General features: G+C 36.9%; 1 protein-coding gene across 1 annotated transcript in view; it reads right to left on the bottom strand.

Annotated features, from left to right (window-relative positions):
* DLG2 (discs large MAGUK scaffold protein 2) overlaps nucleotides 1-26,894 on the bottom strand; it is a 2,308,738-nt gene that overhangs the window by 2,243,019 nt on the left and 38,825 nt on the right. Inside the window, exon 6 of the mRNA XM_081536923.1 lies at nucleotides 19,471-19,602. Coding sequence (XP_081393049.1) covers nucleotides 19,471-19,602 — 132 coding nt within the window. The remainder of the gene's footprint in view (nucleotides 1-19,470; nucleotides 19,603-26,894) is intronic.

Here is a 26,894-nt window from a genome sequence, read left to right on the forward strand (position 1 = left end):
TTTTCCAGTAGTCATGTATGGATGTGAGAGTCGGACTATAAAGAAAGCTAAGGGCCGAAGAATTGATGGTTTTGAACTGTGATGTTGGAGAAGACTCTTGAGAGTCCCTTGGACTGCAAGGAGATCCAACCAGTCCATGCTAAAGGAAATCAGTCTTGAATATTCACTGGAAGGACTGATGCTGAAGCTGAAACTCCAATACTTTGGCCACCTGATATGAAGAGCTGACTCACTGGAAAAGACTCTGATACTGGGAAAGTTTGAAGGCAGGAGGAGAAGGGGATGACAGAGGATGAGATGGTTGGATGACATCACAGACTCAGTGGACACGAGTTTGAGTAATCTCTGGGTGTTGGTGATGGACAGGGAGGCCTGGAGTGCTACAGTCCATGGGGTTGCAAAGAGTCAGACACAACTGAGCAACTGAACTGAACTGAGAGTAAAAAACAGGACTTTTGCATGTGTTTTAACTTGTTATCAGCTTAAAATATATAAGATATTTTATATAAGCTTCATGGTAACCAAAAACCTATAATAGATACATAAAGGATGAAAAATAAATCTAAGCACAGCACTACAGAAAATTATCAAGTCACAAATGCAGAGATAAAGAGAAGAAGGGGGCAAAAAAGGAATTCCAAATAGCTGGAAAACAAACCAAATGGCAACAGTAAGGACAAATGAGCCAAAAATACACAACAAGGAAAGGATAGTCTCTTCAGTAAATGTAAAACTGGACAGCCACGTAAGGCCTGCCTTATACCATATACAAAAATTAACTCAAAATAACTAAAGTTTAAAATCTGGAACCACACAATTCCCAGAAGAAAACAAGGGGGGTAAGCTCCTTGACATTAATCTTGGCAGTGATTTTTGGATCTGACATAACAACCTAAGGCAACAAAACAAAAATAAACAGATGAGACTACATCAAACCAAAAAACTTCTCCACAGTGAAGGAAATAATCTACAGCATGAAAACGTAACCTACTGAATGAGAGAAAATATTTGCAAATCGTATATCATGTACAGGATTAATACCCAAAGTATATAAGACACTCAAACAACTCAATAGAAAAAAACCAATCTGATTTAAAAAATGGGCAGAGAACTGAACAGACATTTTTTAAAGGAAAACATACAGATGACCAGCAGGTTCATGAAAAGGTACTCAGCATCACTAATCATCAGGGAAATGCAAATCAAAACCACAATAAGGTATCACCTCACACCTGTTAGAATGGCTATTATCAAAAAGGCAAATAAGTTTTAGCAAAAATATGAAGAAAACGGAAACTTTGACCATTGGGCACTGTTGGTGGGTAGGTGAACTTGTATAGCCACTATGGAAAACAACACGGAGGTTCCTCAAAAAAATTAAAAATAGCATTATCATATAATTCAGCAATCCCATTTCTGGGTATATATTTGAAGGAAACAAAAACAGGATACCTGCAAGATAACTTTGCTCTCTTGTTCTTATAGCATTACTCACAGCATTCAAGATATGGAAACAACATAAGTGTTAATCCATAAATGGATTAATGAAGAAAGAAGATGTGTTGTGTGTGTAATTATTCAGCCATGAGAAAGAAGGAAATTCTGCTGTTTGTGACAACATGGATAAAACTTGAAGATACTATGCTAAGTGAGATAAACCAGACAGAGAAAGATAAAATACTACATGGTATCACTTATATATGGAATCTGTTTTTTTAAGTCAAATTCATAGACATGAAGAATAGAAAAGTGGTTGCCAGGTTTCTGAGGGAAAGGGAGGAAACAGAGACTGGTAAAAGGTTACGAATTTTCAACTATAAGATGATTAAGGTGCAAGCATCTAATGTATAACATAGTGACTACAGTTGATAACACTGAACTGTATAATTGAAATTTGCTAAGAGAGTAGATAGCAAACACCCTCTTCCAACAACACAAGAGGCAACTCCACACATGGACATCCATCAGATGGTCAATACCAAAATCTGATTGATTATATTCTTCACAGCCGGAGATGGAGAAGCTCTATACAATCAGTTAAAAAAAAAAAAAAAAAACAAGACCAGGAGCTGGCTGTGGCTCAGATCTGCCAAATTCAGACTTACATTGAATATAGTAGGGAAAACCACTAGACCATTCAGCATCTTTTCTCAGATGCTTTTTTTTCCTCTCTTCTCATGTTCCATTTTTGATTACTAAGTATTTTTAGAAATCTATCTTCACAATTGGCTTATTAGTTATATCTGTTTTATTACTTTAGTGGTTTCCCTAAATTTTACAGTATACATTTTTATCACAGTCTATCTTCAAATATTATTGTGTCACTTCAAATACAGTATAAAACTTACAATGGTTTACTTCCAATTCCTTCCTGTGGTCTTCCATAGTATTACTGTTATATATTATTTGATACACTACTATGACTTTTGTTCTAGATGATCAATTATCTTTAAAGAAATTGTGAAATAAGGGGTAATTTTTTTCCCCATTCATTTACTATTTTGTTGTTTATTTGCACAGATTCAAATTTCAATCCTGTATTACTTGCCTTCCTCCTACAGAATTTTCTTTGACTTTTCTTACAGTGTAAGTCTGCTTACAATCAATTCTCCCAAAATTGGTTTTTTTTTTGTCTGAAATAAATCTTTATTTTGCTTTCATTCTTGAAGGATGCTTCTATTGAATAAAGAATTCTGGTGTGACAGTTTTTTTTTCTTTCATCAATTTTAACATGTCATTGCACTGTCTTCTTGCTTACACAGTTTCTGACAAGACAGCTGTGTTTTTGTTCCTCTGGCTCCTTTTCAGGATTTTCTCTTTATCGCTGCTTTTTAGCAATTTATAATGTGCCTTATTGTGATTTTCTTTGCATTTATTCAGTTAGGGTTCATTGAGTTTCTCAACTTAGAAGTTTACAGTTTTCATCAAATTTGGGAAATAATAGTAACTATTGAACATTATTGTTTTAAGACTTATCAATAATTCTTGTAAGAGCTTAGAATAATACCTTGCATACTCAAGGTACTCAACAATGAAATTACTTTTAGATCTGTACAAAACACACAGTGAGAAAAAGAAAAAGAATGATAAAAATCTACCCTCCAAGATGTTAAATCTGTATTTCTTCAAAAAGTCCCATCTTTTAAAAAATTTCCCACATTTTTACCAAGTAGAGATTGTTTGATTTTCTCTCCTTCTTTTGCCTCAATTTCCACATTTTTCTCCTTGCCCCCTATACATCAACCTTTCTTTAAATAACCAAGAAGTTATATCCCACGCAAGTCCCTATTCATAACTTCCTTTTGGGAAGCCCACCACAATTTTCTCTGAAAGAAACAGGAGTGAATGAAAGGAACTGCACCCAAATGAATCAGTCCAATTAGGACTATACAAAATACACATATGCACACACCTCAAACTTCTATAAGGTACCTCGATTCACTGCATGCGTTATAAGTCACATTCATCCACATCCAATATTACAATTTTTTGTCTAATTTCAGATAACCATCCTTCTACCACTTATTTCATAATGACTCACAAGCTGCCATCCTTACAAAATTCATTTCGACAAGCAAACTTCAGGTCTTTTTCAAGGTAGAGTGTCGGTGTAAGAAAAAAAAAAAAAAAAAACTCCATTTTTTTCCCCTTATCTCAACACTTGAAATATTTCTAGACTCCAATTGTGTGCAAGTTTTCCAACTTGCACAACTCTCTGTGAACATTAACCAGTGTCCTCTAATTCAATTTGACACTATCTACTGGAGTTAACGTCAGATCCCACAGGTTAAGGGCTCAGTCCCACAATATTCACCGATCCAGAAGCTCTCCAATGCCAGTATTTTAGGGACTTTTATGGAGGCTTTGGAGCAAGATCAAAGCAGTCCATCCTAAAGGAAATCAATCCTGAATATTCATTGGAGAGACTGATGCTTAAGCTGAAGCTGCAATACTTTGGCCACCTGATGCGAAGAGCTGACTCATTGTAAAAGACCCTGATGCTGGGAAAGATTGAAGGCAGGAGGAGAAGGGGATGACAGAGGATGAGATGGTTGGATGGCATCACTGACTCAATGGACATAAGTTTGAGCAAGCCCCAGGAGATGGTGAAGGACAGGGAACCCTGGTGTGCTGCAGTCAATGGGATCACAAAAGAGCTGTACACGACTGAGTGACTGAACAACAATGGAGGCTTTATTAAACAGGCATCTTTGATTAACAATTTCCCACTGGTACGTGCATGGTAAGTCGCTTCAGTCATGTCCGACTCTTTGCGACCCCATGGACTGTAGCTGGCCAGTCTCCTCTGTCCATGGGATTCTCCGGTCAAGAATACTCGAGTGGGTTGCCATGTCCTCCTCCAGTGGATCTTCCTGACTCCAGGGATCGAACCTGTGTCTCTTACATCTCCTGCATTGGTAGGCAGGTTCTTTATTACTAGCACCACTTGGTCACTGAACTCAGTCTCCAGCCCTTCTCCCTTTTCCAGTGGTCATGGGGTAGGGCTGAAGGTCCCAGCCCTCTAGTTTGAAGACTGGTTCCTTTAGCAACCAGCCCCCATCCTGAGGCTATCCAGGAGTCACCAGCCATCCATCATTTCATTAACAAACAAAAGGACACATTAGTTTGGAGATTCCAAGGCTTTTATAATCTGTATACTAAGGAAGGGGGGAAAAGAGATCAAATATTTATCTTATCAAGTCACAGCTATATTTACATATTTCATAACCAAGCAGGGCTTTTAATCGTCATATAGTGCCTCAGTAGTCCTGTGCTTGCAAAATCGCTTAAGTCATATCTGACTTTTTGCGACCCTATGGACTGTAGCCTGCCAGGCTCCTCTGTCCATGAGATTCTCCAGGCAAGAATACTGGGTGCCATTACCTCTTCCAGGGGAAATTCCCGACCCAGGGATGGAACTTGCATCTCCTACATATCCTACACTGGCAGGGGGATTCTTTATCACTAGCACCACGATGGGGCTTCTCTGATGGCTCAACAGGTAAAGAATCCTCCTGCAAAGCAGGAGACACAGGGGAGACATCTCTGATCCCTGGGTTGGGAAGATCCCCTGGAGAAGGAAATGGCAACCCGTTCCAGTATTCTTGCCTGGAAAATCCCCTGGACAGAGAAGCCTGGTGGGCTACAGTTCATGGGGTCAAAAAGAGTCAGACACGACTGAGCACGTACGAGCACTGGGTACTGGGATGATCAAAAAGAGCTTATGATGGCTATGGCAGAATGAAGATTGTAAGGTACAGTGACGAGTATTAAAGAGCCAGAGTCTAGCTCTATGATGGCTAATAATCACTGGTGTAGGCAAAAAGCCAGTATCCTCTGAACACTCTTTCTGTTGATCTTGACTGTGCTTCCTATTTCTTGGTTCCTATCTATTGTCTGAGTCTGAGCTCCAGCCTTCCCACAGTTCTTATAAGATATCTTGTATCTTTAAAATAAATCCCTTTTCTACATAAGTTACATGGTGTTTGTTATTTTCAGTCAAGAACTCTAATTTCAAGAGTCATCTATTTCTATCTTAATTTCTGTTACATTAGAAATTATCTTGATAAATCAATTCCAGAAGTCTTAAAAGTTAAATTAAAAATATATTCACATGGGTGTCTAGTAAGCATCTCAAATTTCACACCTCCAAAATCTGACTCCTGATTTTTCACCCCACCCACCAAATATGCTGTTTTCCTAGATATCCTCATCTCTGAAAATGGGGATGTCATTTCTCCAGATGCACAGGCAACAACAATAAGAAAAGATTCCTCCTTAATACTCCCATTTTTCTCATTCCTGACACCAATCTATTACCAAATCTCATTAGGGCTACCTTCAAAATCTAGAATCTAACCACTTCTCACCACTCTTTCTGCTGCCACACCCTGATCTAAACCACAGTCATCTCTACCTGGAATATTACAATGAACTCTGATTTCATCTTTTCCATATTCTTCCTTGCATCCTGTCAGTTCTCAATGTGCAAAATTAATCATTTTAAGTATAAGTCAGATCGTATCATCTCAAAACTCTCCAACAGACTCATCACTCACTCACAGTAAAAGTCAAAGTCTTTATAATGGCCAACAACCTCCTCCATAATCTGTCCTCTTACCATAACAGAGCTCATTTCCTACCACTGCCTCTCAATCAAGAGTGACTGAGTCCATCACACTGGATTCCATTATTCCTGGGATAATCTATGCATGTTCCTACCCCAAAGTCCTGTGCACCTGCTCTTTACTCTACAGATAGCCATATGGGGACTCAATCCCTCAACCCCTTCAAGTCTTTATTCAAATGTCCTCCCAAACAAGACTTATTAACTACTGTATTTAATACTAACCCTTCTCCTCTTCCATAAACACACACATCAGTAACATAAGTCTACTGAGAACATGGCGTGCATGCATGGTCAGTTGCTCAGTCTCCGACTCTGTGACCCCATAGGCTGTAGCCCGCTAGACTCCTCTGTCTGTGGAATTTTCCAGGCAAGAATACTGGAGTGGGTTGCCGTTTCCTTCTCCAGGCGATCTTCCCAACCCAGGGATTAAACCCATGGTCTCCTTTGTCTCCTGGATTAGCAGGTGGATCCTCTACCACTGTGCCACCTGGGAAGCCCCCTCTCCTCCTGCATGGTACTCTTCTAGTACCTTTCCCTGCCTATTTTTCTCTATGTTTGTATATTACTGATATTTTGCCACTTAACTTTAAGTTCTGTGAGACCAGGAATGCCTATCTTGTTCACTGATATCTTTCAGGCATCTATATCAGTGTTTGACACACATAGGTGCTCCATAGATATTTGTTCATCTAACAAATACATTAATGAAAATCTTGGGAAAATACATCATAAAGAATAATAGTATCAGTAAATACATTTTTAAGTGGTACTTTTACGTTTCTCAAAACAGGAAAGGAAAACAGTATCTGAGAGGTCTTCTACCTTAAATACTAGAAACTAAGTCATATTATTAACAGAAATCCATATTTTTATTCTGTTAAATTTTCAAAGTAAAGAAGATATCATAAATTTCTTTCATTATTATCAGCAGTAACCTCAAAAAAGAGCAAGACATGTAAACAAGTAAAATTTGCATGTTTTAATAGGTCTAGAGATTTTAAATGATGCTGCTTTGATCACTGCACACCAGCAAACTCCAAGAGATTGCCTGACAATGCAGTAGCATAATTAACCTAATGTACTTTTCTGACCTCTTATATCACATTCTTCAATGCCCTGAGCTCTTGGCACAAAAAAACCCTGGAAACAAATGCAAAATCCCAACAGTATTAACTATAAAATATTGCAAACACAAAAGGCTCTTTTAAATGAATATCTTTCTCCACACAGTACTTTTCACTTAAGAATCTAACAACTTTGACTTTAAACAAAAAGCAAAAACAAAGAAAAAGTTAATGCAGTTATCTTGCCAAAATTTGAAAGTTGACCATCAACAGTAAATTAGCTTTTCCTTCACGCACCAAATTATATTAGCTTTTATTATACTCCATAAACTTGAGTAAGCCTTGGGATTAGAGGAGTGAATAAGATAACCAAATCCCTGCCCTCAAAGAGATTACATTATAGTTGGGAGGCAAAGATCAGAAATAAGTAGCACAAATAAATACATGTTGGTAAGTACGATAAAGAAAAATTCACTACAGTAATAAAAAAAATAAGTGAGAAGAGTGGCTATTTTAGAGAAGGGGTTTGGGAAAGGGCAATTGGACAGCACTTGAATGAGTGAGAAAGTGAGCAAACATTTGCAGGCAGAGGAAATAGCAAGTACAATGCCCTAAAGCAGAAAGCTTATTCAAGGAAAAGTTCAAGGCCAACATGATTGGAGGGAGTAGGCAACGTTGAGAATGTTAATAGAAGAGGTGAAAGACTAGCCAGGAGTCAAATTATATAAGGGCTTACAGTCATGATAAGGAGTTTAAATTTTGCTTTGAGAGTGACAGAAAACCAATGGAGGGTTTTTAAGTAGTGAGATAAATGATCTTTTGTTTCAAAAGGTCACTGTGGATGCTATGAAGAGAACAGACTGGGCCAAGAATGAAAACAAACAGGTATCAGTCAGGAAACTACTGCTGTAGACTAAAGAGACTAAGGTGGCGGAGACCACAATGGCATTCCGGAGATGGTAGGAATTGGTAGGATTCTAGACTTAATTTGAAAATTTGGCAACAAAACTTGTAGATGGACTGTATTAAAATGTGAAAGAAACAGAAAAACCCATGACGACTCCTAGGTTTCTGGGAAAACAACGATGACATTTACTGAGATGGAGACGACGAGGAGAATGTAGTATATGTGCATACATGTGTATAACTAAGTCACTTTTCTGTACAGCCAAAATTAACATAACGTTGTAAATCAACTCCAATAAAAAATAAATTAAAAATAAAAAAAAGTTTGAACAGTACAATCAACCATAAAAACCCTATTTATCCTCACAACCCTACGAGGCGGGTACTTTTGCTACCGTCCCTATTTTAGAGACAGGGAAATTGAGGCACAAAGCAGTTATCAAATCTGCTCAGAGTCACACAAGTAGTAAGTGGCAGAGGAGCCAGGATATGAACCCAGGCCATCTGGCTCCAGGGTCCATACTCTTAACCCTTACTCTAAAATGTTCCTTTTAAGAGGAGATATTTGTGCGCTAATAAGAGTAAGTAAATAGAAAGGTAAGTATTAATTGCAAAGAGAGGAGGAATAATTACAATAGCATATTCTTTGATTCTTGTCTAGATTTGAAAAATCTAGACATAACATGGCATTAATCTTCTCTGTTTGCCCATCTAGGTCATCTTTTTTCCCCTATTCACCCTGCACTGTGTCCTGGGAAGCTGACCTTAACAGACTCTGTCACCCAGCTCCCTTGTCCTCTGGCTTTCTATTGGGGTCCACTAATATAACCAGCAGAAGACTAGGGAAGGAAGGAAAGAGGGGTTGGGATGTTCATTTGTCCAGCTCTTTCCTTGCTGGGTGGTGGTTTGGCAGTGGCTATCTTCTTCCTAAAGCCATAGCTCTTCTCAAGCAGCCCTTCTAACAATTATAGTTCTATTTGTGTTATATTAATAATTCACATGCTTTCCCTGTTCCTTCAAGATTCCCACTGTTCCTAGTCCCCAAGTGCTTCCATCCCTGGTTGATTCCCTTAACTCTTCCCATCTCTTTGTAAACAAATTCGAAATTAAACTTTGAGAAGGCTTTCTGTTACCTTTCAGGACACTAATACTCTATCCAAGAAGAGGATTTAGTCTTAGATAAAAGGAGAGACAGTCTATTCACATTAACAAAAGAAAAGGCAAAACACATAGATACTGATATAGGTAGATCAAATACTGAAAAGAGGAGGAAGCTCTGTTTTGATTGTTTTTATTGTCTCAATAAAGTAAGAAGAAAGGTCAGCAGCTAAAAGTTGAAGAAGGTTTAGTGTATTACATTTGAAAAGGAAGAAAAGGTATGAAATGTTCTCCCTGGGAACAAGAAAGTGAACTGTCCAAAGAAACATAGTTGGCTTTTTGGTCATAATTTAAAGCGGAACCAGTTAACAAGGTTGTATGTATTTCTCCAGCCACATTTAGTTGGAACGGGGCAGACATGGAATAGACAGAGGTAAGTTTAATGAGAGGTTGGTTTTTGCCAGCAGATGGACAGACAACAAAGAAACTGAAGATGTATACAAAATGATTAATTATAGCAATGAATCATGTTATTTTAAGCTGGACCTGAAGACTTATGGTTGCTAACAGATCATGAAAATAAAACTGTGGAGTTACTGATTTAGCAGTGCTTATGGGATCAAAGAATGGTTAGTATGGGAGATACACAAATGAACTGTATCAATAGAAGGTGATAAGTGATGGTCACGGAATAGTATGTTTACAACCTGACATTTTAAAAGAGTATAGTTATTAATAATGTTAAGATGCACAGAGTAAAATTTAAGAATGGGTGGTTGAGATACAGTGAAGAAGAGATTACTACTAGAACAGAGATCAAGAAACTGATATGAGGAACTGGACTATCCAAAACCAAAGGCAAAATAATGACAATCATTCAAATTTGAAAATATGAAATTATTATGCAGAAAACTGCTGTCCATTTTCCTATATACTTCATTCAATATGCAGAGTCATATTCCTCTTCATAATCATACATGTTTATAAAGAAAGTCATTGCATTAGTCCAGCTCTTCCATGTTACAATAATAAACACTCAGACTCAGGAAATGGAAGTATCCTGTACCAAAGTTTGTTTAGTACCTGCAGAGAGCCCTACTAAATGTGTTAAATTTTCCATATCTCCAGGGCTTCCATTTTTAGAAAACATAGAGTTAAAAAAATTAAATTTGTATAAGGAAGAAAGCAAGAAGAAAGTGAACATATATTCTGAAAAATTACTAACTGGAGTCCTGCACCTTAAATAAACTGGTTTTGTTGATGATATTAAGTACCTCAATTAATGAAATCTAAGTCACATTAATATATATATAATTATTGTCCTATTTTGATCAGTTGAAGAGCTCTTAAACCCGTCTTCAAAAAACTCCTGCAGCAACTATTTCTAAAAAAGAAGGTTTATTTTTTAATAGTTTATTTTCAAATGGTTTATTTTTAAAACCAAACATGTTTCTGAATGCATTATTTAATATTCAGTGTAATTTGTTTCTGTCAGTTTAAAAATGCTTTAAACTTTTAAGGGATTCGTGATTAACTAGATTTGTAAGAACTGGCATGCCCACTGGAATTTGGTGGTTCTGGGTACATTTGATGACTCAATATGCATGTATATGGTTCTGCAAAGAAAACTCTAATCTTACGGTTTTATGAAAATTTGTTATTTTGACAGCAAACTGGAAACTGAATATAAAGTGAAACTTAGAAGCTCTAAAACTAGGAACCAGGAAAATTCATGCTGTGTGGTTATTACTGCAATGTTTGGAATTCCTAACACAGTTTAAGAAGTTCTGTGGCTTCTGAGCAAGAAATAAAGTAGAGGAGAAATGTTTTCTTAAGCAACTCTTAGGAAAGACTTACGTAAACAAAGGTAGATCAACGTTCCTCACTCTCCACCACTTCCATCTTTTGCCAGGGACCAGAGCTAACAGGATGAAGGCAAAGGCTTCCCTCTTCTTGCCTCTTTATACAAAGGCAGAAGGAGAAGAGAGTGACAGAGGATGACATGATTGGATGGCATCATCAAATCAATGGACATGAACTTAGGCAAACTCTGGGAGACGGTGAGGGACAGGGAGGCCTGGCATGCTGCAGTCCATGGGGTCCTAAAGAGATGGACACAACTTGGCAACTGAACAACAACAACAAAAAGATTCCCCTATGAGATGTGCATGCATGCTAAGTCACTTCAGTCATGTCTGACTCTGTGCGACCCTATGGACTGCAACCCACCAGGCTCCTCTAGTCATGGAATTCTCCAGACAAGAGTACTGGAGTGGGTTGCCGTGCCCTCCTCAGGGGATCTTCCTAACACAGGAATTGAACCCTCATCTCTTACGTCCCTTGCATCGGTAGACAGGTTCTTTTACCACTAACGCCTTCTGGGAAGCCCCTTTCTCTATAAGATACTTGTGAGTTATTTCTTTTTTCCATTGTTCCTTCTTGTGGTTAATGCTTTTCAACATTCAATACCAAACTGGAAAGTAGTATGAAGTAAGTACCAACACTGAGATGTATGGGTCAGTACTGCAGGATCACACACACAAATTATACCACACCATCGTAGAAGTGGCATGGTGGCAAACAAAATACATAGCTCTTAACTGTGTCTGTGTCTTACTCAGCTGCTTCAGAAGCCCTCAGTCACCAGCTAAATGGGAAAAGTGGCCACTCAATACAGTTTAAAGTGTAGTCTGGCTCAATAATTTAAAGTCTCAGATAAAACTGTTCATTCATATAGCCTACCCCTCTCCTGCTTCTCCTAAAATAATGCCTAGTTATATAAGCATAGACAGTTCTGGGGGGAGACAGTGCTTTTTTCTGCCATCATAGTCATGGGGTAGAAATAGGTTGGGTTCACCAGATCAACAAACTGTCATCTAGCTCCTCTGGCCCTTGAGCAATGTCCCTGTCCATTTGCTCATTGGGCATACTCCCAGCCTCTGATGCAGAAGTCTGCTTGGTGGTAACTGGGACTCATCCTTTTGGCTCAGGCAAAGTTCCAGGCGCTCTGCCTGGCTGACAACACCTGCCCTGGGCTCTACAAGCACTACGCTCCTTCCTAAAGTCATGTTATAATTCCCAGTCATAGACACACCAGCTGGAACTTTTCTGTTATGCTCACTTAGTGCTAGCAACTGCCTACCTAAAGAAAAAAAACAAAAACACTACTTATTTAAGATTTTCTCTCCTTTCAAATGAGTCTATTTCTAACTTAAACAGGAATCTAACAGAGACCTAGGCATGCAGCCACATTCATTCATTCAACAAATATTTATTTCATGGCTATTATGTTCTAGGCACCAAGCTAATATAAAAGATACAGCAATGATTATGACAGGCAGGATGGCTGCTCCTATGGAATTTACATTCTAGCGGAGAAAGCCGCATAAAAAACACATAACAAAATTTCTCATAGTGATACATACAGTGACAAAAATAAGACAGGTAATGTGACAGATGTGACTTGAGGGTGGGACAGAGGTGAGAAGTGAGGTGAAAAGGCATTTTCAAAGCACTGAGACTTAAACGATGAGATAAGCTAGTTAGGCAAAGATCTAGATAGAAAGTACTCCAAACAAAAGGGAAGCATGTAAAGTGCTTTGGGGCAGCATTTAGGAGCAGAGAGAAGGCTATTTTGGCTGGAATATAGAGTAGGGAAGAGTGCTAAGAGATGACAGGTAGGTAGAGATGATAGGGAGCCTTACAGGTGAGAAGTTCAAATTTCATTCCAAGGATAACAGAAAACTACTGCAAGGTTTCATTTAACAAATAGTATCTAAACATTTTTAAACAAATACAACCCACAATAATACGAATTATATTAGTTGAAGTAATTCCTTATTTTACTATTTGACCCAAATAACTATTTCAAAGTATTTATCACAGCTGTACTTATTCTAATTGTCTGTTTCCCTTAGTAGACCCTGAGTTTCATGACAATAGGGTCTACATCTCTCTTCTCACTAAATCCCCAGAGCCTGAGTGTCTCTTAAATAGGAGGTGTTCAAGACAGATTCTGTCAAATGAAGAAATTTAATGATGGACTATTCCATGGCAGACACTGCTACACACTGAATAAGAACCAGTTCCTGTATGCAAGAAGCTCAGAGTCTATTGAGGGAGGCCAACAATTAATCAACTAATAATAATACAACAAAGTATCCACTATACCAGAAATGCCAACAAATACTATAGGGACGTAAGAGAGAAAGTAACTAATTTTGCTTAGTGGCAGGGAAAACATTAAGGAAGTCTTTAACTAAGAACAAATATTCATTTCCTTGGGATAAATGTTTATACTAAGAAAGAATTCTATATCATTTTCTATTAATTTTATTAGTTCCGCAATTCAAGAGAACATATACTCTATTGACAAAATTATTTAATGTATTACTACCATGATATTTCCAAACATCTTGAAGAGGCTTATTTCTAAAACAACCTTTTAGAATCTTCTCTGTATTTTTGTTATTACAGATATCAACTCCCTATATGTGAAAGTTAAATTCAAGGCTAAAATATTCATAATATTACTCTGCTAGCTATGGGAAAATCTAGATAGGGTAGCCTATTGTGCTCTTTTTCACCAGATTCCATATATTAGTGATAGTGATCATCACCAAATTTTCATTTATTATGTATCTTATCAGAAATTACCAGATGCTTTCAAGCTCCCAACAAACTTTTGGGGTTTCATTACCTTACTGTGTATAGAAGTCCAATAGGCTATCAAAAGAAATTAATTTGGGGCTATTTATATTATAGCACAAATAAAAACATTCTTCATTTGAAAACAATCAGCCTTATAAGCATCCATAGTACATAAATTTAGTTAAATGGTGCCATCTGGTGACATAAATCCTGCAGTAAATATAAAAAGTCCAGAGACAAACTTCTTGGTGGCACCCAATCGAAAGTGTCAAAATTAACTTAAGAAATATTTGATCCTGCTTGACATAAAGCACACAACTAATCACACTCAGTATATAGTCGTTTAACAAAGGGAATTATAAGAACTGTTTGGGCCCCATTTTCTGCTTACCACTCTTGTTTCTCAAGTGTACCTTCAAACTTAAACAAGTCTCTAGTAGAAATTTAAGTCAAATACAATCCTTTAGCCAGCTCTGAGAGAACATTTTTAAAGCATAAACGCCAAGAATATCTTGAACCCTGTTTAAGTCACATCTATTTCCTCACTCTCCTTCTGATTTCTATGAATCTGTCATCACCTCAAATGCCACTTCCCTAAGATAGCTCACCCTGATTCCACTGCTAAAGTTAAGCTTCTCACCTACAACATTCTCTACTTCACCACTGTAGCATTTTCACAATGGTAAATATAAACTATTCATGCAATTTCATTTAATGCTTTTCTCTCCAGTTTTATATCTGGCACAGTGTTCAGTGTTTGAATAAACAAATGGATAGGTGGATGATTAGATAAATGGATGGGGAAAAAATGCCCTTCTCTATCCTCTCCTACCCAAATCCTGTCTTTGACAAGATCCAGCTCAAGTTTACATCTTGTGAAAAAAAAATCTTCCCCAGCAACACCAATCTACAGTGAATCCATGCTTCTCTGGACTCGTACAGCACTTTGGTCTAAGCTCCAGAGTTTAAGCCTCGGTTATATCCTGTGTAATACTTGTTAGTATATATGTGAATATTACCTTCCTAACTGACCTTAACATCCTCAAGGGTAGGAATTTGGTTTTAATATCATCCACCTGCACATGTCCATGTAAGTAGGTAAATACCTGATAAATGCCTTATTAATTATTATTACTAAATTGTAATAACTGAAATACCTGCATTCTTTCTACTGAAATGGGTATTGTAAACAAATTAAGCAAGAACAGAGTAGATCTCAGTATTTAAGAACCTAACATTCACCCTCTTTGCAGTCCAAAGAACTCTCAACAGTCCTCTCCAGCACCATAGTTCAAAGCATCAATTCTTCAGTGCTCAGCTTTCTTTATAGTCCAACTCTAACATCCATACATGACTACTGGAAAAACCATAGCTTTGACTAGACGGACCTTTGTTGGCAAAGTAATGTCTCTGCTTTCTAATATGCTGTCTAGAAGTTGAAGCTCCAATACTTTGGCCACGTGATGCAATGAACTGACTCATTTGAAAAAACCCTGATGCTGGGAAAGACTGAAGGCGGGAGGAGAAGGGGACGACACAGGATGCGATGGTTGAATGGCATCACCGACTGGATGGACGTAAGTTTGAGTAGGCTCTGGGAGTTGGTGATAGACATGGAAGCCTGGTATGCTGCAGTCCATGGGGTCTCAAAGAGTTGGACACTACTGAGGGACTGAACTGATACTTTACTGTTATATCCCTATTGTCAAGCATAATGTGTAACACACAACAGGTATTTTTTAATTAATTGTTGAATAAATAAATAAAATTTATTGATGACCTATTATTATTAAATGACCACAAACTGAGGGTACAAATGTTAAATAGATATAACCTCAATTCTCAAGCTATCACATTCTATTGAGGGAACACTAATATACTCAATTTGTCATAAGGCAACAAAACAAGTGCTTTATAGTAATATGAACAAAGTGCTATGAGACATGATGAAAGGGCTGGTTAAACCTGCTTACAGGTAGGGACATGGTGCAAGGTTTCAACAAGGAGATGATAAATCCCAATATGTAGTATATCTACTGTGTCACCTCTATAATAATTCAAGTATCCATATGGCCTATACTTATGTTTATGAAAATAAAAAATATTCTACTCTAACACAAAATCTGACATTCAGCCACCATAAAGCAAGATATGTTCTTTTCTAAGATGTTGCTATGCTACCAGCAGAGTTGTCAGAAAACAATCACTTTACTGCCTATTCTCTTGTAAGGCTTCTCCCCAGATTCCCCCTCAAACACTGAAGTGAAGTAAGAGAAAACAAAATTAAATAAACAATGCTAACAAGATTTTAGAAGGGGTTGAAACATACTGAATATACATACATACTTCTGTCCATACTGGTACATAAAAGTAATAAATAAATAAGGCAATTTTCAATAAGGTATCAAAGCAAAGAAATTTCGTGGTACATCACTCAAAAATGAACTAACCGATTACACGATTTAAATGGTCTTTACAGATAATTATGGTGCTAACACAGATCTTTAAATTTTCAAAGTAGATCTGGCAGAGAAGTACAAAAAGAAAAACATTCCATCTTGCTCCTAAACAAAGGGTAAATAACCGAATAGAGTCCCTTGAAAGTCTGACTGCTTTAGCTGTGCTAAATGGGAGAGACTTAAATTAAGTTGTAAAATACCATGGAATTCCAATTCACTTATATTCAAATTCTGAAAAGTGTTAATAGTGCAATCATCATAAAACTATAACCATCCACTGGAGAAAACATTTTCCTTAGTATTTCCACAAGATGTCACCCTACGCCTAAAATCGCAGTGTGCAGCTTTGCTATTTTAGGCATTTTTCTTTCTGTGTATTAATGAATGTTAATTACTAACTTTTTAGAAGTTAAGGTCTTGTTGTTTATACTTTCAGTTATTCGTAAATAGAAAATCAAAACAGAATACAGGGACTAAAGGAGCAAGAAGGAAGAAAGTGAATCAAACAGTTCATCATTCACACTGTTTATCACAAGAGACATGCATTTTACCCTTGGGTTTTATTTTCTTTTACTTTGTTTTGAACATGTTCCATAATTAGCATATATTATGTTTATAATCAGGCTTCCGTAGTGGCTCAGGCAGTAAAGAATCCACCTGCAATGTGGGAGATCTGGGTTCAATCCCCGGGTTGGAAAGATCCTCTGGAGGAGGGCATGGCAACCCACTCCAGAGTTCTTACATGGAGAATTCCCACAGATAGAAGAGCCTGGAAGGCTACAGTCCCTGGGGTCGCAAAGCTTTGGACACAACTGAGCGACTAAGCACAGCATACTTATAATCAGGTAAAGTTATATTTTAAAAATAAAAAAACAATACCTTTGTTATCACTCTCCATCCTATTATCACAGAACCCATTTATAAAATACTTTTATGCACTATAATAATGATCAAAGCTATGGAGACAGAATTCTGTGCTCAAAGATTATACCATCTAAGATAAACTAGTGTTTGCATTTTCTTTTTTCAGCATATGATGGAAGACTACAAAAGAAGGATATTATTTATTTTCAAAGTGATCCTTTTCATTTACGGAGAGAAGACCTGGTTTCCTAGTCACTTTTAAATGTTAACAGCACATTCTGCAATAACAGTGTTTTACTCTACTATACATTTGTATTGGATTTTCTGCACTATGAGTGCCTTCCATTTTCTTCAGTTGAGATTCATGCAAGGTATTATTTCAACATACTATCTGCTTATCAGAATAATGGGTTAAAGCCACTATTTTCCATTATGTGCAACAAAAAGGAAGGGGAAGGGAAGTTGGTTGAAACAGAAAGCAAAATATACAGCATAAATAATGCCATTTATCAATGATTCCCTACTTATCCTTTTAGAAAGATACAATCCCCTTCAGGATACACAGGGCTACTTGGTTTTTCCTTTTTGGGTCCTTAAAAAAATGCACAGTGAGACCAACCAAGCATTCAATAATTATAAGTCAGTAACCCACACAAAATTCAATAGAAAATTATGTTGCATTGTATAGTATTGCTCCATTCTTTGCAATCTGGTTTATTCCAAAAAGACTTAAAAGGCCAGCCAAAACAAATCTATCCATTCAAAGCTGGGCATCAGGATTACTTACATAACAGCTTTTTACAGATTACTGTGGCCTTTTTATTAGAGAAATTCCAACTACACTATAGGCTTTCTGCCAAGATATTTATCACTCACTTAAAACAATGGCAAAATACAACTCTTTGTCATTCGTCTTTTTATTCCTCATATAATGATGCTGCACTGCCAAATGAATACATTATCCTAGTAGAATTATCGAAAGCATTCAACAATATTGTTCCTAAATAAAATTCTCAAAAACTCAATCAAAAGACGTAGCCCAATCTTACCTAAGCACATCATACAAATCTATTTAGAGGTATGGCCATTCAGTTAATGGTCTTAATAAAACTATTAATTTTTAATTGAGAAATCTGTTGCTTAATAATTGTTCTCTAAAATACTATTCTCTAATGACAGGGTTTATTTAAATTCCATTGAGTCCATTTAGAGTTGTTTTTATTTAATACCAACTAAGATGATTATAGTTATGTGTGTCATTAATTCTTACTAGCCATAAAAGAATATTTCAAAGAAATTAATCCACAGACAAAATAATCCTATAGAGCTTTTACTATTTTTATTCAATAGACTGATTTTCAATTTTTCAAAAAGGAATGGTTTCTTAAATATATTTAAACCATAGAGTTATAGTTTTGTCAATAAGTATAAACATTCATTGTAATAAAAACACAAAATATTTTCAATATCTCATAAATTCACATTTTTAATTTTTATATCAGTAACCATCAGACCTGGAAAAAAGTAATAATAATGTCTAGTAGACTCAATTATTTCTTTAAAATATACTGTTTAAATCTAGCAGAATCTATAATTGAGTCCTTTTTAAAATTGTTGGTTGTTTTTGTTGGGGGGAAGTATTTGTATCTTTACTAGTTCAATTCTAAAATAAGAATTAAAAATTATCTGCATAAATGCAAAAATGTATGTATAAAGATATACATAAATAAACCATAAATTCAAGAATAAACAGAAGGTTAAACATTATGTAGCTCAATTCATGAAAAACTGACAAAGTACTGAAATCTTCATCAATAAATTTTTCAGTGTGAATCATGAGATTTTTTGAGAGAAGCAAAAAGATGAAAAATAGTTTTAAGTTTTGTCTTAAGAAGAAGGTAAGACTAGAACTATAATCGTAACTGAATAGAATGTGACCCATCACTTTTCATGTCAGACAAGTCCTTCTCCAGAAGGAAGCAACTTCCTTCTCTAGCACATTTTTCCTCAATTTTTGAAATAAACTACTGCAGCTTTTTCCTGTGTTTACTTGTCTTCCTATAGAAAACATTCTTTCAATACTTTTATATATTAACATATATATTTATTTCCATTTTATAGTAGTTCTTTTTCAGGATAAGCTGTAATAAGAAAATGAAAAAAAATATTTTCTTCTACCTGATATCAAGAAAAATATTTCAGTTTCAAATTTGGTTAGCATCAGGTTCTCGGACAACATTATTCAAACTATTAAGCCCAATTCTAATTGTGAAGATGATGAATAATTTTTAATACCTACCTAGCAAAGCTTGGAATAAACTGCTCTTAAAGATGCCCATCACCTTTTTAACAGCATTTTTCAACTGCTGCTCCTCTGGTTTCCTTAATTTTTTGCAGTATTCTTCCAGTAATGACAAAGCTCGGTCAGTATCTGAAAAACATGATTTTAAAATTCTATCTTATGGTCTCAGAAAAACAGTAAGCTAACATTAAACTACTGTCTAGTGGTATTCCTAATTTCATAACACAGAATAATAACTAATCAGGAATTCTATAAACTACTTTTAAAATGGATAATTACAATGAATTCAATTTTAAGAACCCACTTTTATTTCTATTGTCTTCCAAAAGAATTTGCAACTATGAAACAAGGCAAAGGTCCAAATGGAATGCCGACCAGTTGATATTCACACAGTAGATAAGACTCTGTCAGGAAAACTATCTTTAAACTGGTGACCTCCTACAAGATAATGTCCAGATTCCTTAATGTAACTTTTGAGACCACCATCCCATGAGCTGTTTACAAGCTATTATTTTCAGTCTCTATTTTCCACTATATATTATTTCACCCCCTTCACACATATACACACAGTGCCAAAGTCACAGTGGATTACTCTTTCACTCTCCACTCCCCCCCACACACACATACATACACACACACACTTTCTATACCTCTGCATTTTTCTTTGCTCCTCCTGCTCCCTGTATTGGAATATCCTCCCCCATACCACTCTCTCCTCCTTGAATTAGTGTGCTACATTGGAAGGAGTTTATTGTTAGCTAGGTCTGGGTCTGAAACCTATTTGTTAGCTGTGTGACCTTCAATAAGTTACTTAACCTCTCTGAGCTTCTGTTGCCTTACAAGTAGCAGGATTATATTACAAAATGCTTAGTACAATACCTAGTGCATAGAAAGCAATCAAGAAGTCAACCGAAAACTTATCTTCCCTTAATTTGGACCTAACTCAAATGTTCTCTGGAGAAGAAGTGGCAACTCACTCCAGTATTCCTGCCTGGAGGACTCCATGGACAGGGGAGCCTGGTGGAATACAGTCCATGGGGTCCCAAAGAGTCAGACACAACTGAGCGACCAACACACACACATACACACATACACATACACACACACACAAATGCTCTCTATTCCATAAAACCATCTCTGACAATTAAAAGTAATCACTGTCACTCTTCTTCCAAACCATTTTGCCAACACAAATACTACAGGCATTCTTAATATGCACTGTTATACTATGGCTTCTCAAATCGCCCACAAAACAAAGTGTTAGTTGCCCACACAACAAAATATCCCTGAAAAAGTCACCAAAGTGGCAGTGTCTTTGTGTGTAGTAGGTGACAATTTTTTTTTTTTTGGAAGTGAGAAGACTCAATTTAGTTATTCCAAAATTAAGTTCTGTTTGAAGAATGTCAAGTCACATATTTTTAACCAATAATACTTATGTATGAACACTGAGAATATAAAATACAACACTTCCTCAGAGCTGAAAAGTATTATGAGAAAGGGCAAGAGTCATCTTAACCAACAAACAACTGCTTTCATCATCGACTTGTATTTTATAAAATCATGTTTAGAAAGCTTCTGAAGAAAGTGGCAATAAAGTTCAGACCACAATCTTAAATACTACATTGATAATTTTCCTCTTTATATGATTTATATATATTTCTATTTGTTCTGTTTGAGGAGTTCCTGTCTGAGGAACTAATATAATACAAACTTTTCATAGAGAAGGCACATTATGAAGTTTCTTATCAGTATCATTTTGGATGAAAGCTGACTGGAATTACCACTGTTGTTCAGTCGCTCAGTTGTATCCAACTCTTTGCGACCTCATGGACTGCAGCACACCAGGTTTGGTTTTCCACAATTTCATCCTTGCTCAGATTCTGTCATGAGTAAGAGTTTTACCTTTAGTCAGTGTCACTTCCTTCAAAAGGCTCTTTAGGGATTCCTGGCACTTCTCCACCTGACCAGAGCTCTTCTCTTGTTATCGTGTATTTTTTAATCATATGGGGAATCTTCATCAAAACTTCCCTGCTTTGAGATTCATTCATTTTCTCCCAGCTTTACTGAGGTCAGATTGATAAATAAAAATTGTATATAGTTAAGGTGTACAACAGAAAGTTTTGATATATGTATATATTGTGAAATGATTACAATCATTACCACAAAGACAACTGTCTTTGAATTTTAACAGCCTTTCCCCCTCCAAATCTACCACTTTCACAGACTAAATATCAATTATAAGAGTAATTCATATTTTTCTACTGAACGTTCCAATTCTTTACCCCCACAGCTATCCTCAGCTGATGATCATGCTTTTATTTTGTGGAAAATCAGAAGAGAACTTACACAAGCTCCTAACCTAATATCCACTAGGTTATCTGTAGCTGCACCCCTATAACCTGCCTTCTCCCTGTTACTATGGATAAAATATTTGTTTCTCTCTAATGCCAACTCCTCTACTTAAGCACCTATGCCTATTTTCTTTTGCCTACTCAAGGACACAGCTTCATCATCAACTGTTTTCCTCTCCAATCCTTCCCTTCAGCATACAAATAAAACTGTTAAGAGCAGTGATTTTTTGAAACTTTCCTTTACCCTTAATGCCTCTCCAACTAACTACTGTCCCCAGTTCTCTGTTCCCTTCTATAGCAAACTGCCTGAAATACTGTCTACACTTTCTTAGCTTTCATTCTTTCTTATTGTTGCTGTTGTTCAGTTAAGTCGTGTCCGACTCTTTGCAACCCCATGAACTGCAGCACACCATGATAGCATTCCCATAATCACATCTACAGATATAAGTCACTAGGTAAAGGGACCTTAACCAATTCTTTCAACACATATTTATTGAGCGACTACCCAGGGAAGACACTATTGATTAAAAGCATCTCAGTTCAGTTCAGTTCAGTCACTCAGTCGTGTCCGACTCTTTGTGACCCCATGAACCGCAGCACGCCAGGCCTCCCTGTCCATCACCAACTCCTGGAGTCTACCCAAACCCAAGTCCATAGAGTCGGTGATGCCATCCAGCCATCTCATGCTCTGTTGTCCCCTTCTCCTCCTGTCCCCAATCCTTCCCAGCATCAGGGTCTTTTCCAATGAGTCAACTCTTCACATGAGGTGGCCAAAGAATTGGAGTTTCAGCTTCAACATCAGTCCTTCCAATAAACACCCAGGACTGATCTCCTTTAGGAGGAACTGGTTGGATTGCAGTCCAAGGGACTCTCAAGAGTCTTCTCCAACACCACAGTTCAAAAAAAGCATCAATTCTTCGGCACTCAGCTTTCTTCACCATCCAACTCTCACATCCATACATGACCACTGGAAAAACCATAGCCTTGACTAGACAGACCTTTGTTGGCAAAGGAATGTCTCTGCTTTTAAATATGCTATCTAGGTTGGTCATAACCTTCCTTCCAAGGAGTAAGCGTCTTTTAATTTCATGGCTGCAATCACCATCAGCAGTGATTTTGGAGCCAAAAAAAATAAAGTCTGACACTGTTTCCACTGTTTCCCCATCTATTTCCCTTGAAGTGATGGGACCAGATGCCATGATCTTAGTTTTCTGAATGTTGAGCTTTAAGCCAACTTTTTCACTCTCCTCTTTCACTTTCATCAAGAGGCTCTTTAATTCTTCTTCACTTTCTGCCATAAGGGTGGTGTCATCTGCATATCTGAGGTTATTGATATTTCTCCCGGCAATCTTGATTCCAGCTTGTGTTTCTTCCAGCCCAGCATTTCTCATGATGTACTCTGCATATAAGTTAAATAAGCAGGGTGACAATATACAGCCTTGACGGACTCCACTTCCTATTTGGAACCAGTCTGTTGTTCCATGTCCAGTTCTAACTGTTGCTTCCTGACCTGCATACAGGTTTCTCAAGAGGCAGGTCAGATGGTCAGGTATTCCCATCTCTTTCAGAATTTTCCAGTTTATTGTGATCCAACAGTCAAAGGCTTTGGCATGGTCAGTTATGCAGGAACAGATGTTTTTCTGGAAATCTCTTGCTTTTTTGATGATCCAACGGATGTTGGCAATTTAATCTCTGGTTCCTCTGCCTTTTCTAAAACCAGCTTGAATGTCTGGAAGTTCACGGTTCATGTATTGCTGAAGCCTGGCTTGGAGAATTTTGAGCATTACTTTACTAGCGTGTGAGATGAGTGCAATTGTGCAGGAATTTGACCGTTCTTTGGCATTGCCTTTCTTTGGGATTGGAATGAAAATGGACCTTTTCCAGTCCTGTGGCCACTGCTGAGTTTTCCAAATTTGCTGGCGTATTGAGTGCAGCACTTTCACAGCATCATCTTTGAGGATTTGAAATAGCTCAACTGGAATTCCATCACCTCCACTAGCTTTGTTCATAGCGATGCTTTCTAAGGCCCGCTTGACTTCACATTCCAGGATGTCTGGCTCTAGGTGAGTGATCACACCATCGTGATTATCTGGGTCGTGAAGATCTTTTTTGTACAGTTCTTCTGTCTATTCTTGCCACCTCTTCTTAATATCTTCTGCATCTGTTAGGTCCATACCATTTCTGTCCTTTATCGAGCCCATCTTTGCATGAAATATTCCCTTGTTATCTCTAATTTTCTTGAAGAGATGTCTAGTCTTTCCCATTCTGTTATTTTCCTCTATTTCTTTGCACTGATTGCTGAGGAAGGCTTTCTTATCTAGATGGCCTCTAAACTAACAGTTTATTATGTCTCTTATCTCTGTACAAGAAAAATCTGACACATAAAACAAGAAAGCAGAATATAATAAAAATGAATAAAAATGGTCAAATATGGTCTCTGTCTTAGAGAACTTAGGTTTTTGCATGCCAGCATCTAATGCTGGAATTGTGGTTGCCTTTGCAAGTTTCTTTTTGACATCAATAATGATCACCATCTGGTGTTAATTCCATTTCTGATTAAATTCTTGTTTCTGATTAACAAAAGCTTGAATGTGAAGGTAACAGAAAACTATATACCTATACAAAGATGATAAATAAAGAAGACAAAAGATAACAAGGATCTTGTTGTATAAGTCAAAGATCCCTAACCAGATGTTGAATAAAGTGGAAAGCTGAGAATTACCCAAGTAAGTTGGGACTAATACCTTGACTGCTGTTCAAATTAAACCAGGTATAAATGGAGATTTTTTTCCACCTGAACTGCCAATATAATGATCTCAATTGTCTTATTTTCTCTGTTAAAGGAAATCTATATTCATATGACTCCAGAGTCTACTGAAAGGACAAAACTAAACTTGGAATACCTGAAGGCAGATACAGAAGGAAATAACAGGGAAATCATTTTTTAAAATAAAAATTTCAGATGAAATATGCAATCCAAAGGATATAGTCAACGTTACATAATTGGAATTATAGGTAATCACGTGTCTATTAATTAAAGTTCAACTCTTTTGTCTTTGGTTTAAGAACAGCATTGCCAAAAAGTTATAATTTGGGACAGGTGATTTAATTTAAAATAGCAATATTGCTAACATGAACTTTTAGATAGGGAAAAGATAACATAAAATTATTTGCCACAACTAAGAAGAATTATAGAACATGTGATGGTATTGTTCAGAAAACTAAGATCAAAGTATAATAGAGGAAATGGTAAACTATATACACAAATCATTTCAAATCTTGAAATTCCTTTAAATACAATCCGACTGCAGTGCGAGAGACCTGGGTTCGATCCCTGGGTTGAGAAGCTTCCCTACAGAAGGGAAAGGCTGCCCACTCCAGTATTCTGGCCTGGAGAATTCCACAGACTGTATAGTCCATGGGGTCAAAAAGAGTCAGACACAACGGAGCGACTTTCACTTTCACAGTTTAGAAAGAACTTTCCCATGCATTATCTGATTCCCACCACTGAGAAGTTATATTGCCTCTTATACATGAAACTGGGCTTCCCTGGTGGCTCAGACGGTAAAGAATCTGCCTGCAATGCGGGAGACCCAGGTCCAGTCCCTGGGTCGGGAAGATCTCCTGGAGAAGGAAATGGCAACCCACTCCAGTATTCTTGCCTGGAAAATCCCACTGATGGAGGAACCTGGTAGGCTATAGTCCATGGGGTTGCAAAGAGTTGGACACGACTGAGCAACTTCACTTCACTTCACTAATCCTCCAGAAACAGTTGAGCATATCTCTATGGGAAAAAAAAAAAAAAACTTGACCAATCAGACATAATTTTATCACTGAATTTTAGAATCTAGGGTTATAAGTTGAATCTCTATTTTTTACATGTGTTTATTAATATAAAATTATATTTATAACATAAATTTAAATGGTCCTACCTTTAAAATCTAATAGAGATACTAAGTTCTTTCATTCTTTAATCAAATATTTATCTTACGATGCTCTAGACTTTAGTCGCTCAATACTAAAGATAAATATTCTACCCTCTCAGGGATGTCTTCTGTCTGAAGGTAAAGATAATTAAGTAGAAAATTTAAACAAAGTAAAAGATTAAAACAGAGTGTGGTCATGCTATGATGAGGTGCCAGGTGCCAAGAGAACACAGAAGAAAATTGATACCATACAGATCACACTGTTTGGCCTTTTCCTGCAGAAGGAATAAGAAGCCATGGAAAATTTTTTTAATAAAGATGAGCATGACCATTTTTAAAGTTTTATAAAGATCATTTTAACTACAGTATGCTATGTATCAATTGAAACAAGAAAGAATGATGACAATTTCCCCCCTCTCGTGCCATTTGAAGTGAATATATCCAACACTGAACAGTTTTTGATCATTACTTATATGCCATTATGACCAGCAAATTGAAAAAAAAATTTTGTGGCCAAGTCATGCAGCATACAGGATCTTAGTTCCCTGACCAGGGACTGAACCTGTGTCCCATGCACTGCAAGCTTAGAGTCTTAACCATTGAACCACCCAAGAAGTCCCTCAAATAAAAGTGTATACACACACACACACACACACACACACACACACACTTCTTTGGAGAAGTATATATGCTTAATTCTTACTGTTAACATTATCATTTTTGTTATTTTGTAAATTAATGATCTGTTGTTAATTGGTAGCTAGGTCATGTACAACTCTGGTGGACTGTAGCCCACCAGGCTCCTCTGTCCATGGATTTCCCAGGCAAGAATACTGGGAGTGAGTTGCCATTTCTTTCTCCAAAGGAGCTTCCCAATCCATGGATAGAATTTGAGTCTCCTGCACTGGCAGGCAGATTCTTTACCACTAGAGCCACCAGGGAAGCCCCATATAAAGGATACTCATATGAAAATAATAAAATGATGAATACTCATGTGAAAATACTAAAATGATGAATGCCAACAGAAAAGTTATCCTGATACTAGGCCTTTAAAAAGATGCTTTAATATTAAAATATAAAGTCCAAGGTGATAAAAACAAAGGTATCATTTTATTACTAATAAAATTAGCTAGCATTTGTTGAG

Source organism: Giraffa tippelskirchi, chromosome 10, assembly GCF_054371585.1.
Source record: "Giraffa tippelskirchi isolate mGirTip1 chromosome 10, T2T-mGirTip1v1.2.pri, whole genome shotgun sequence".
In the NCBI taxonomy this organism is placed as follows: Eukaryota; Metazoa; Chordata; class Mammalia; order Artiodactyla; family Giraffidae; genus Giraffa; species Giraffa tippelskirchi.